Source organism: Toxorhynchites rutilus, chromosome 1 (genome assembly GCF_029784135.1).
Source record: "Toxorhynchites rutilus septentrionalis strain SRP chromosome 1, ASM2978413v1, whole genome shotgun sequence".
Lineage (NCBI taxonomy): Eukaryota > Metazoa > Arthropoda > Insecta > Diptera > Culicidae > Toxorhynchites > Toxorhynchites rutilus.
Window position 1 is genome coordinate 127454312 of NC_073744.1, and position 14197 is coordinate 127468508.

At 39.0% G+C, this 14197-nt stretch overlaps 1 protein-coding gene across 6 annotated transcripts in view; it reads right to left on the bottom strand.

Annotated features, from left to right (window-relative positions):
* Positions 1–14197, bottom strand: part of LOC129778206 (all trans-polyprenyl-diphosphate synthase PDSS1) — a 247833-nt gene that overhangs the window by 63701 nt on the left and 169935 nt on the right. For all 6 annotated transcript variants that reach the window (XM_055784969.1, XM_055784961.1, XM_055784980.1 and 3 more), the window contains one exon: positions 10792–10933. In XM_055784969.1, the coding sequence (XP_055640944.1) occupies positions 10792–10933 (142 nt within the window). The remainder of the gene's footprint in view (positions 1–10791; positions 10934–14197) is intronic.

A 14197-nucleotide genomic window follows, 5' to 3' on the forward strand; every position in this document is an offset into this window, starting at 1 on the left:
TGAAACCGTGAGTATTTTAAACATTATTTTGTTTTTACCATATACATTTCATATTGGATGTAAATAATTACGACATCATAAGTTTGCTCGCTATGTACCTCATTGCGTCACACCTAATATGCCGTGGGTTCGATTCCCGTTCTAATCGGGGAATTTTTCGTCAAACAAATTTCCTCCGACATGCGCTGTGGTCTCGCGTATTCTAGAGCTTGCCACTCAGAATGCATTCAAGGCCTGTTATTTGGCATAGAAATCTCAACTAAGTACCAAAATGATGTTGAGACGGCCAAGTTCCTCTAGGAACGTTTGTGCCATCTAAGAAGATACCATCGTTTTTTAGTGACGAATGTCCAAATCCTCGAAACATATTTACTGAATTACTTTGTATATTCACAAAACTTCGTCATTGGATTCAGGGATACGAATGCCGTATATAGATTGAGATTCAAGTTTTAGTTTCATGGATACAAATAACAAACACAAAATTCTATATAAAGGCGGTAATCGAACAAATGCAACAAAAAAAAATGATCACCAAAAATTAATTTTAACCCGGATACTTTTGAGACTCTCAGGGAACAATATATTAGCTATGAATACGTATTCAAATGCACCCGTGGCCGAGCGATTAGCGTCTCACATTATCATGCCGGGTGTTCGGGTTCGATTTCCGTTCTGGTCGGTGAAAATTTTCGTTAAAGAAATTTTCTCCGTCTTGCACTGTGGTCACGCGAATTCTAGAGCTTGCCACTCAGAATGCATTCAAGGCATGTTATTCGGCTTAAGAAATCTCAACTAAGTACTAATAAAAATGACGCAAGTAGTACTACGTGAGACGGCGAAGTTCCTCTAGGAACTTTAGTGCCATCTAAGAAGAAGAAGATGAATACATATTAGCTATATTTTTGCAAAGTTGGTTCATTCACCCTCCTCGCCTAAGATAACAAAGATAAGAAAGTTAGATTTTTTTTTATTTCATCTACAATTTTGGTCACCCTATTTTCGATAACATAAAAATGAGCGCTCTATTATGTGTAACAACTTTGTCTAAAACGGTGTTTGTCTAGAGAATAACTGTCGAGCTATAAATGCGAATTTCCACTTAAAAGCATCTCCTGGACCATTGTGCAATGGTATTGTGTGGTACCGTTCAATCGTTAGTTAATCGTTTAACAAATCCGTCCCCTAGAAGTACAAAAAATGCACGTAGCTTACAACCGGTCAATACATACAAATCTCTGACGAAGAGGTATAAAACGCTCAATCCGTCAGAGATTTCGGCATGGACGTTTCTTCTGACGAACCAGAAGACGATTACGGGAACGGGAATATGGAGATTTTGTCGTAACTTGACGTACGAAGGTCCTCTCCAGTGAATAGTAACAGAATCGACCACAATTGAGCAAACATCAATGGTGCTCACACGTAACAAAGCGATAAACAACACTCGAAGGAACAGAAAGGAAATCACCTCCGTATTCCAGCTAGGGCAGCTCCTATCGAAGCGAGACGGATAAGCGGGGAAATAGTGACTATCCCCCGTTGGTTTGACGGAATTAAGAAAATCCTTTCGACGCTCCGTAAGAATTGCGGAGCGAATGACCACCACAGTAGATACACGGAAGCACAACTCGCGAATGGTCTGCAATCCCACAACAACTTCAATGAAATTGAACGATATTGCGATACTGAACTTCTGGTTCCGAAGTACTCCCTAATTTCGTTAGCCATTACAGATGGGACCTAGACGTGCGCTCTAATTTTTACCATTCCGTCACAATAGAAATTCGTCAACCGTTTCAGTTCACCGTAGTGAGTCTAAGCACAGAACATCCAGCAGTTGCAGTGGAAGTTCACCAACCATTTCCGGTGCCTATCGTTTCACTGTATATACCAAATTCGAGAAACCTCAACTTGCGGAATGAGCTAATCACCACACTGGGTTGGACAGCTTATCAAACCAACATCGAAAAGCTCCTGAATCAACTCAACCGAGAGCTCGGCCCACCAACTATGAACCAACTCTGGGAAGGTCTGTTTAAAGCAGCTCTCACATCAATACCGAGAAGCAGCACCGTTCCTGGCAGGAGGGCAACCCGATGATGCTCGATGATACACGAAACCGAACGCAGTTCAAAAACAGACAGCTGGCGAGAGTTCATCGACGGTGACAAAACTTCGGCTGAGCTATGGTGGCGAGTCAACGCCCTCTGTGATGTCTGTGATGAACGAGACTATCTCTGACCCATTCGCAGTCGACGACCAGAAAAAAACGTTGTCAAGACAGACTCATTACGGAGATACAAAATAAGAGACATATACCGAAACCCGTACCTCAGCCAACTATTTCAAATCCGCGAACTTTATCTGGCCCTGGCTGTCGCCAAGGGCGAATCGGCGGGATTGGACTGACTCAACACCTATCCAAAAACCGTCTGCTAGACTTCCGGCAACACGCGTTCCGATCAGGCTGCGGGACCAACACATACCTGGCCACCCTGTGGCGTGCTCAGAACGAGGCAAGGACGGAAAACTTTCACGCCGATCTAGTCGCACTGGGCATTGCCGGGGCATATACCCGATCCTGGACCCAGGTAGTTCTGCAGCAGCTATACAGCCGGGGGATCCTTCGTTGCTTCCGGGTAATAATTGGAAACCACAAATCAAGGAAATTCTCCGATGAAACCTGTGTTCCCCAAGGCTTCGTGTTAGCCGAAACACTTTTCCTGGTAGCATTTTCGACCAAGGGGCATCCGTATTTTGGTAATGGTAACGGTAACTAACGGTGATGGGCGCCTCCATCAAACTTGTTAGACGGAAACTAACACAAACCGTTTCATGGGCAAATGGGCCTCCTTAGTCATCCACGGAACAATCATCCCAAGACGGAATACAATCCGGTTTCTAGGAGTCACCATAGACCGGAAGATGTTCTTCAGTCAGCACTGCGATAGAGTTGAGAATTATTGCCACAGCCGCATCCAGACCGTAATGGACAAATTCGACCCCACATACAAACGCGCGATCCGCACTACCTCCGGTCTTCTTCTTTCTACCCCTTCCATCTAGACGCAGCTTGCGCTGGGAACTCCCGTTCCGATTCTTTATAAGGAAAACATTATGTCACATTGCGATCGGAATTACAAGCAAGACAGAAGGACCGAACAGGGACGGTTTCCTTCTTGCCGAGGCTAATCGCCTCCTCCAGAAAACCACCGACCAGAAACTCCCGCTTCCGATATCCGGAATCCACATCACCTTCCAGACGTTTGCAACGTATTTTCGGCAGAAGCGGTCTCAGCGAACATTGCTGCTACCCATCCATCGGACAGTTCTGTCCTGGTGTTGCTTGACTCGGTCAATGTGATATCAGCGATTGGTTCGGAAGGACCGACACACCCGTTGATTCAAAAAATCCTCTTCGACACACCTCCAGATACCACGCTTATGTGGATACCCGGCCACTCTGGAATACCCGGGAACGAAGAAGCGAATCGTCTTGTAGCATCAGGCCGATTACGTGAAAACATGGGTGCCCAAACAAATTGAGCAATGATGTGCCCAAGAATGGTACAACACTGGCCGACGTGGAACTCGGGATTTTTTTCTACCCAAGGTTAAAGCGACAATCTCTAAATGGGAGGATCCATCATCATACTTTGTAATATCATAATTTTGTAGATATCATACTTTTTGAATTATATTTTTTTTAATTTAGAAAAAATGGCCCTTTTCAAAATGTAGTCTTATTCTTTCTAGAAGATTTAAGGTATGTTAAGTTTCTCAAATGGTCAATGTCTTTACATCCACAACGTTTCACTGCTCTCTTAGATGGTGTTGCCAACTCTTAAGACGAGTTGGCATAAAATTCGTCCTCTGCAATGAAAAGTTATACACAGATGAAAGTGTTGCACTTTTTTCGAGTACAATCTTTACACGTTTCTAATACACTGCGTGTCATAACTATAGAACCTCTCAATTCTTCCGAGTTTCCAGAGATATGTAAGAACTTGAAAAACTTATTCGGGTGGTTTCGACCAATCTACGCCATATTGTATGTATATAGTGTAGGATACAACAACTATCGTCATTTATAAGACTGGCCTTTTTTATCCCTTTTGTTTATTTTAGGCTCATTAGCATTTTAGCTGTTACAGGAGCCGAATTTTAATCGTGTACATGTCACATGTTTATCATGTCTATAATTAGTACATTACACAGTTGCCATTTTTCGGCGTTAGAGTATTCCCTTCTATACCATTGCATATGGTAAACATTTTCACAGTAGCCATTTAGGTGTAAGAGTTTCCCTTCTGTTCTTCCATTATCCAGTTAGACCGGACAGCGGAGACAGTTGATTGATCATTGTTGAGTTATTTATAGAACAGCGATGTGCCTTGCCGAGCAGAGCAGTTGTATGGATGAATCGATCTTATTTCGACCGTGGATCGATCTCCATCGCTGTTGATTCTTGCGTGGACGTAGTTATTCTGTAACATCACAAAGATGGTCAATGAAAGTCCTGAGTTTTGAACTCACGATCGATTGCTTACTAAGCGAATGCGCTACGAATGTGGCTACGGAGACCCCCAAGACTGGCCATTTAAACATTATTGTTGTGTTGAGACGCGAAGCATTAAAAAAACTTCCCAAAATTTAAGGTCAATTTCACATGAATTGCAATAAGTTTCTAATTCGTAGGTCATCTTTAGCTCTCAATCAGTTCAGATAACCCATTTCGGGTGGTTTCGGCCAAGCTATGCCATGTTGTAGTGTGTATCTTGTTGTCGTTCTACTGCTCGTTCAAACTCTTCAAATCACTGATACTGCTTGTAAGCTGCATCTACTATTCGTACGATCACTCCTCATAAGTTCTTGATGAGGGTTTTGATCTGGTAAACAAGCTGACCAGCCCAGAATATGAAGCCGCTATTCCTTAAACTATGGCATGATTTTCCGGATTTTATGAATTAATACCAAGTTACCCGATTATCACGGTATTTTTGATGCAAAAACTGAGGTAAATGATTCTGAAGTACTTCATTACTCTTCTGGCTGTGCATTCGTGTTGATGAAAAGCTATCTGAACCAGGCCTTTTTGTAAATGTTTCCTTCAAACCATCAAACTGCCGTATGCAAAGTTACGAGTTGAAAAATTACATGACACGTTCCGTAAGTCCTCCCAGTATGAAGATGGTAATCTATCTAAACCAAAGAAGTTCTCCTGAAATAATTAAACCCATGAGATTAGCTTCCACATTAGTTTTGGGGCCCGCAGCTTTGGAGATGGGATTTTTATGGTTTTGGGGAGAATTTCCTCAAAAAGACCTGGTTTATATAGCTTACCTCCAATACGTATGAACAGTCAGAAGCGCAACGATGTACTTCAGAATCATTTACTGCTGTTTTTGCATCAAAAACAATGTGATAATTGGGTAATTTGGCATCAATTCATAAAATCCGGAAGGTCATGGCATGGTTTAATAAATAGGGGCTTCATATTCTGGACTGGTCAGCTTGTTTACCGAATCAAAAACCTATCAAGAGCTTATGAGGCATGATCGTACGAATAATAGATGCAGCTTACAAGCAGTATGAGTGATTTGAAGAGCTTCCAGGAGATGGTGATCTGGTAGACAAGTTGATTAGTCCAGAATTGGAAACCCCTATTCATCAAACTATGCCATGGCCGTCCGGATTTTATCACGGTTTATTTGGTGCAAAAACAGCAGTATATGATTATGAAGTTCATTCTTGTTGATAGAAACTATCTGAATCAGATCTTTTTAAATTCATGTGAAAATGACGTGAATTTTTTTGTAAAGAACTGAACATTTTTCCATCTGGTTCCATAGTTATAAAACCCTGTTGTGTTTCTATTTGAATGTTTCGCGCCTGAACAATAAACTTTAAATGGCCGGTTTTATAAATAAATATAGTTATTATATCCTACACCAGGATTTCTCAAAGTGGTCGATTTCGGTTTCCAAGGGTTCGACATAAACGAAAATTGATTTTGGGGGTCGACGAGGTCTGAAAATCGACCCCTATCAACAATAGATATACGGGACGCATCATTTTGACGCATTTCGAATTTTATAAGGAAAATTACAAAAATCGTCTGCATTTTTTCCATCTCTCATAATGACTTCTATGCATTAATCGAGGTAAATATATATTGATGTGTATTTTCTTTCAAAGCGTTGATATATTGAAATTATCTATGTGGTATACCTATCTCTATGGATATGCGTCAATAATGTAGACAACATTTTGCGTAAACATGCAAACATCACAACAATAATAAATAGAAATGTACCGACAATACTTCGATCTGTTATCGTCATTATCCGATATCGTTATCTCAAATGAAACAAGCAGTAAACAACTGTTGCCGAGATGGAACAATGAAAAGAACGAATATAAATATAAAGTCAGAGTGCGAAGAGGTTTTTCAAAATTTCAGTTGCTAAGTTCGAGTATTTTTAGTATTTTTTGAATCAGTATCATTTATCATAGTATTGTGAACCTCAATTATACATATTTTTATTTATACTTATAGTATACTAAGTGTTGCTGTATGTATTCGTCCACGGGTCAAATTGAGATAGGTATGCAGCCATTCCATGGCAAACCGATATGGTAGTTCTCAGATTTTCGTGAAAACTGGTATATATTTTCTTAATTGCGAAATATTACACCCGTATTTTTTATTTTTTCATTAGCTCATTTCCATTGTAGGGGTTAAAAAATCAATTTTCCCCCTTTTTTTCCTAAAAATCCTTTTTTGAAAAAATACAACTGAACAACTGGACCGATTTAGATGATCGACATATCAAATTGAATCCAATAATCTAGTCTTCTTTGAAAAAATCTTACATTTATCATTTCGGTTGACTTCGAAAAATCATAACTTTAAAACGACGAAAAAATTTGGATATGTTATGTAAAAACCTCAGTTTTCAAGAAAAAAAAATACAAAAAATACAGCGCCCGACTAGCACAAAGCCATGAAAACATCAAAAATCAAATACTATCAAAAATTACGAAAATAAAATCAAATTTTTTGCCAGTCTAGTATTTTTCTAAAATACGAACTAATTGTCTTTAATTTGATATGTCGATCATCCGAATCGGTCCAGTAATTCAAAAGTTACAAATTTTCGAAAAATATCAAAAAAGGCGAAAAAGTGGATTTTTCGGACCACCCTAAAACGCAAATATGCACCCTAATGGAATTTGTTTTAAAAATACGGGTCTAATATTTGGCGATAAAGAACAAAACTACCGCTTTTCACGAAAATTTGAGAACCACCATTTCGGTTTGACATGGAAAGGCTGCATATATGAATCGTCCGTAAACCTAGTGTTAGATAACACAAGTTCTTATTTGAAACTTTCTAGATGCTGCATAAGTAGTTTGAACCACCCTGTTATACGAATGACTAATATGTTTGTAGGAAATATTATTGCTGTACATTTTAGAAATTCAACAAGACGATGAGCGTGCGCAAGATGAAAAGAAAAAAAGTACGAAAAGTACAAAATGAAAAATTCTACAAGTAAAAAAACGTGAACAAGTTCGTGCAAATAAAGTGTTTTAACGTACAGACCTTCCAGGCACGTTTAAAATTTCTCTGTTTTTCAAACATATACACTATTTAACATGAAAAAAATCATTATCATATGTTACTCACTTAGACGTATTACACAATGCCTTTACTAAGATCTTCTAGGATCTTCAATATTTTCAAATTCCTCAGTGGATAATGAGTTCGTAATATATTACAGCCTTGGAATGAGCCAAGGTGATAATGCAAGAAAAGTTGATTATCATCAGCACATATGAGGAGCTCAAGCAGGAGTACAACCAAGTTTGTCATAAGTTCTTGTTACAACGCAATATTGAAACACAGTATCTTGCGTTGTGGGTCATTCCTGAAAAATATCTTCTCATTTTTCCATCATGATACCTTGTCGATAAAGGCTTCAGTGTGTTTACGAACAACCCGAAACCGAAGGAACTATTTGAAAATCACTGAACGCGGAGATATAAGGCTTTAACTAACCAAAATTGAATCGTATTTTGATATTTTGATAGCTGCGGATAGATTGGTTTGCGATTTGATTTTTTTATAGTTTGTTGGTAACATTTATTAATAACTATTAATTACACTTGATATTTACTAAATTTCATGTCTATTTATTTTGTTGAATATGATGAGAAAATAATGTCAAGTTTACTCATTGAACTAACTGCAATTTTTCTAAATTGATAATTATTTAGTAAGAAAAAAAAACCTAAAGATAGGATTTTCAAAAAAAAAATTAGGTACTTACGTATTAGCGTCACCGGAGCCGAAATTCAATGGATAGCAACTTTATTTTTCGCTCGGGTACTCAGTTATCTTTTGTATTGTTGGTGCATTGCTGTTTGCACTGTTTTGTAGTTTGGGATAGTTTGTATATGGGATTTACGGAATTACGTGTGAACGCCACTGGAGCTCCACATTTCACGTAAAGTTTCAGAGCAAAAATTAACCGTGCAAACGTAATGCGCCAGGCAAACGTATGCCGTCTGACGCTCGCTAACGTTCGGTCGGACTAAGCTGAAGGATCATCTTCTATGTTTCAAACTGCGAGGAACCACCGCTTCCGACGGCGGGTCGGCGGTCGACTCGGATTGCGTCAGCCTCGGTTCCTTATCCTCGTTAGATGGAGACTTCGTCGCCATTACATTGACCTTGAATAAATTTCATTACGAAAAAGTAAATTCATTATGAAAATTGCGCTCCGGTAGCGTTCAAACGTAAACACCGCAAATCCCAAAATACGCTTTTTCGTAGCACTAAAAATAATAAACACTGCAGACAACAAGGCAACAACAATACAAAAAATATCTGAGTATCCGTACGAACAATAAAATTGTTATCTATTGAATTTCGACTCCGGTGACGCTGATACGTAAGTACCGAACTTTAGCTATAGGGGGTCTGAGGTATGACTTCATTCTGGAAAAGGGGCCTCTTGCCCAAAATAGTTTGAGAACCCCTGTCCTACACTATATACTACAATTCAACCGATTTCTTATATCTGGACACTCAGCCAGTACATGTGCCACCCATTCAGATTTGGTTATTAATGAATTGATTAACCCTTTCAGGACCATCAGATGTCCAAGACTAAATATGCCAATACAACACAATATTTTAACTATTGTGGGTGTAAAGTAAGAGAATACCACCAGAAAAACAAAGCAGGGTGTATAGGTGTTTTCATGGGAAATATTTTTTTCCCTATGAAACATAAAAGTAAATAAACGAAGAGTTCAGTTTATTATATCGGTATTTTATTCATTGCTTTGTAATACAAAAAATATAATAAAAATTATCAGAAAAGTAAAGTAAATAGTTAATTATGGTATTCTACGAAACAAATTCGTTTACATGTGAAGCACAAGTGGACATTGCACTTAACACATTTATTATGTAGTCAGTGTTAAGTCAGACCGGGCTATGTTTAACAGTTTTTTTTTATTCGTTCAGAAACTCATTTACTGCCTTGGATATACGTTTTGACATTCAGTCAAAACGTAGGTATTCCGTTTTGACATTCAGTAAAAAAAAATATCGATTCAATAATAATTGAACAATCGATAACGATTTTTGTAGAAGGGGAAAATATTTCCCTTGGGCGTGAAAGGGTTAAAGCCATTAATAATGTAGTGACAGATATCACAAGTTTATTTAACAAACAAACCTCCTGATTGTCCTGTCCAGACAAATAAAGAGTAATTCGATTTGAATTGTACGCAGGCTTTTCAAAAACGCTTCAACCCACACCAAGCGCGCTGCAAACAGTACAAACCTGCAACGAAATTTTTTCCTAATTTTTCGAAAACCAACAGGTACCCCACACTTCGCAAATTGCTTTCCACAACAGGTATGCGTTGTTTGCATACCATATCAAAGCCCGAACAAAGATCAACGACAGCAACAACGCGTGCGCACACCTCGTGCCTAGCAATTCAACAAATTCAACAAATCGACAAGCAGATGGTATGCAACCGCTTTTTGCTCGCGCGTTGTGTTTTGTTCAAAAGTCGATGAAAACACGACAAACAAAAATAGGCTAAATATGTGGCGCGGTCGGTGAAATAAGAGATTGTGTAACAAACCTGATTTTTTTTTCGAAAAAATGTGACAAAATGAATGTGTTTCTCGGTGGCCCCACACCACGCCGCGCCGCAGCGCAGGTTAGCGTGCGCTTTGTGACAGAAAAAAACACCGACCGCGCCCTTACTTCCAAAATATCCTCGAAATCATCCGCCGAAACACTTCTGTTACGATGTGAGCCGCGCTTTTCTCCGATGGATAGGTCTAGCGAAAATAAGAAAAAGAAAACTGTACGCCATTTCACTCTTTCTCTCTTTGTGTGCAACCCTCCGAAACCGGATCTTCGTACTATACGCAAAAAAAGTAGTGCGCATAACCCCTGCCACCGTTTTCCCCTCCCGGCTGGAATGTTGTGATGCAGTGGTTGAGGTACGCTGGCCCAACGAGCCCACGATTCCAAGACCTTGACACCGGTGGACGGGCCGCGGCCTACGCAATACTGGTCACTCTGACGACGCGAGTGATGTAATGTCATAAATTAGAAATTGATGCTTACTTCGCACCGTGTGTGTGTGTAATACATCTATGCTGCTATGATATTACATCTCCTCCAACGCCCCCCCCCCCTCACCACATGACAGAAGTTGAGAAATTATTGACTTGCTTGCGCACTTACCTTTTTATGATTCCATATTACGTTCACACTGGGTTTACCCCTCCGCGCAAAGGACTGATCGATGACGTCGTCGTGCACGAGGCTGGCGGTGTGAATCATTTCCGAAATCATAGCAATTTGCCGCTGTGCGTGCACTACATTGCTGCCGGATGACGACGATGTTGCCGATGTTGGACATGGGGGACATGGAAACAAACAAATCAAATGAAGAAGGAGAAGAAGAAGAAAAAAGCATGTTAGATGATATTTAGTCTAGGTTTATGTTTTGAGAACAACTATCCGGACTTGTAATGTTATTCGTTCCAATCATAATAAAAAAGTGCAGATTTTTTGTATCCATTACACAAACATATTTCCATTTGAATCAAACTATGGAAAATGAAATGAAAACCATGAAAACTCTCTGGGAATATTTTTTTTTGCCCGATGTGCAATGACGAGAGAACCCTAATCAAACACACAATATTGAAAACAAACAAAGGATTATTTCAATTCAAAATATATTTCAAAAATATTCACGTGTTACAATGGTGTATTGCATCAGAACGTTACCACAGTAATTCAGTATGGACATTGTGGTTTTTTCAATGTAACGTTCATTCAGGATTTCATTCAAATTAATAGGTGAGAAGAGAGGATTTATTAATCAGTAGTTTGCTTTACGATAGTCATAATAAATTGATTTTCGTCTGCATATGAAAGTTTGAAGCACAACGAACGAAAATGATCAGTCTTTGTCGTAATTTTAGAGAACGAGCAATGTATGATGTATAGCAGGGATGGCCAAACGGTAGTTCGCGATCTACCGGTCGCCCGCGTAGGTATTCCTAAGCGCTCGCCAGCTGGTCTAGGATAGTGTCACCTCTAAACGCAATGGATTAAATATCCTTCCACTTTTTGCCGTGATCATTTCATAAGGTGTTTATGCTAACCTCAACAGAACATATTAGTTGGAAGAGTAGATATTTCTTCGTTAAAGTTTCCGTTTTTATATTTTCACTAGCTGACCCGGCAAACTTCGTCTCGCCCAAAATTTGTTTTTTGTTATCAATACCTTCAAACATTCACGTTTTCTTACTATGAGCAAGTTCATGGGTCCAATCGCAGAACTGTTCATTGATTGATCTTTTAATCGATCCCGTTGAATTTACCTTTTTCTATAAAATTCATAGCATTTCTAACAAAACTCATCATTATAATATCAGATTATTTTCAGACACAATTCTCGTTCAAGATTTTTCAACCACTTGCAAATAACATGTTTCTCCGTTACATTGAATAAATGTTTAATACAGAAAATATGATAGAATAAAGATAGCCCTAAATCGGACAATTTCTTCCTCGAGTTCTGCTCTTATCAATACATCCGGCGATCCTGTTTTTGGTATAGATAGAAGAAGGTATAGGAGTGCGTTTCATCACATTAAAATCTATTTCCAGTTTCGAACAAAGATCAATTTCGCTAGCGCAAACATCAAATGGACTAACAACACTTATCACTATGTAATTGTAGAACATATGGGAATTTAATTTTCCGAATTTTTCCTATTTCCTTCAGAGTTTTCCGAAAATTCGCAGTTGTCATGTTTGGAGGGGTGTCATACCATCATAGAAACTTTTCTCATACCCAAAAACCCTCACATCCCAAATTGTGCTTGATTAGTTCTCGAGTTGTGCGGAAGTTTGTATTTCATTAGTATGACAGCCCACCCTTAGAGAGCGGGAGGAGTGTCTAACCACCATAGAAACATTTATAGCACCCTAAAACCTCCATATGCCTAATTTGGTTTCATTTGCTTGATTAATTCGCAAGTAATGTAGAAACTTGTTTTTCATTTGTATGACAGACCCCCCCCCCCTCAGAGAGGCGGGTGGAGAGTCTAACCACCATAGAAACATTTATTGCACTCTGAAATCTTCACATGCCAAATTTGGTTTCATTTGCTTGATTAATTCTCGAGTAATGCAGAAATTTGTGTTTCATCCTGATCATCCCTCATTTTGTAGGTGCGTGTGTGTAGAATGATGTCTCTATTTGGATTTTGACATTAGATCTTTAGTTATCGAAATGGCGTCGGAACAAGAGGAGCGACGAATCAAAATTTTGTACATGCGTCGTGAAAATCCAAACTACACGCACGCAGAAATAGCAAAATCGTTGAATGTGGCCAAATGAACCGTCACCAAAGTAATAAAAGTGTTCGGGGAACGTTTGTCAACAACTAGAAAGCCTGGATCTGGGGGAAATCGAAAGCCGGGAGCCGCAGTGACGAACAGAAGAGTGGCTAGCGACATTTTCGTTGCAACCGGGACCGTCAACCAGAAAATTTACGTGAAAGAGTGTTTTCAAAAGCGTTTGCTGCCTTTCCTAAAGAAACATGACTTGTTTGTGCTGTTTTGGCCGGATTTGGCATCCTGCCATTATGGAAAAAAGGCCATGGAGTGGTATGCCGCTAACAAGATGCAGGTTGTGCCCAAAGATAAGAACCCTCCCAACACACCAGAACTTCGCCCAATCGAAAAATATTGAACGATAGTTAAGCAGAACCTTAAGAAGACCAAAAAAGCTGTTAACAGCGAGAAGCAGTTCAAAGCAAACTGGCGTTCTGCGGCGAAGAAAGTGGATAAGGTGACTACAAAATCTGATGGCAGGCGTCAAACGAAAGGCTCGCCAATTTGGACTAGATCGACCGGAATCTTAACTGAGTATTTTTTCCGTCTTTTATACATATTGAACTTCAAAAAGAAAGATACTACTTTGATTTTTTTAATAAACAAATAATCGATTTACACGCAATTTAGTTTGACCACTTTTTGATCCGAACACCCTTTAGGTCGCCGCTACTAAATGGTCGACTATCGACATCGGTATTAAATGAAATGATTTGACTAATAGAATACAGTACATCATGAAAATATTCTGAGGAAAATGGGGTAAGAAACAAATTTTGGATTTCCTTTATCCACAGTCAGTTGTTTCATCATATACCCCACGATTTTATTTTAGTCTCATCATTGCCCTAGATTAATGAAGGAACGGATGTGATAACTACCAACTACTACTTGTCTAATTATTTTCTAGCTTTTAGTACATTAAACCGTTTAACTTAAAAAGTTTTTAGTTTTTAAGTTTTTGTTTTTAATAAATTATCTGTATCATTAGAATACTTTTCTACATTCTTCTTCTTCTTCAATGGCACTAACGTTCCTAGAGGAACTTCGCCGTCTCAACGTAGTATTACTTGCGTCATTTTTATTAGTACTTAGTTGAGATTTCTATGCCAAATAACACGCCTTGAATGCATTCTGAGTGGCAAGCTCTAGAATACGCGTGATCACAGTGCAAGTCGGAGGAAATTTCTTTGACGAAAAATTCCCCCGGCATGTTAGTTATGACGCTAACCAC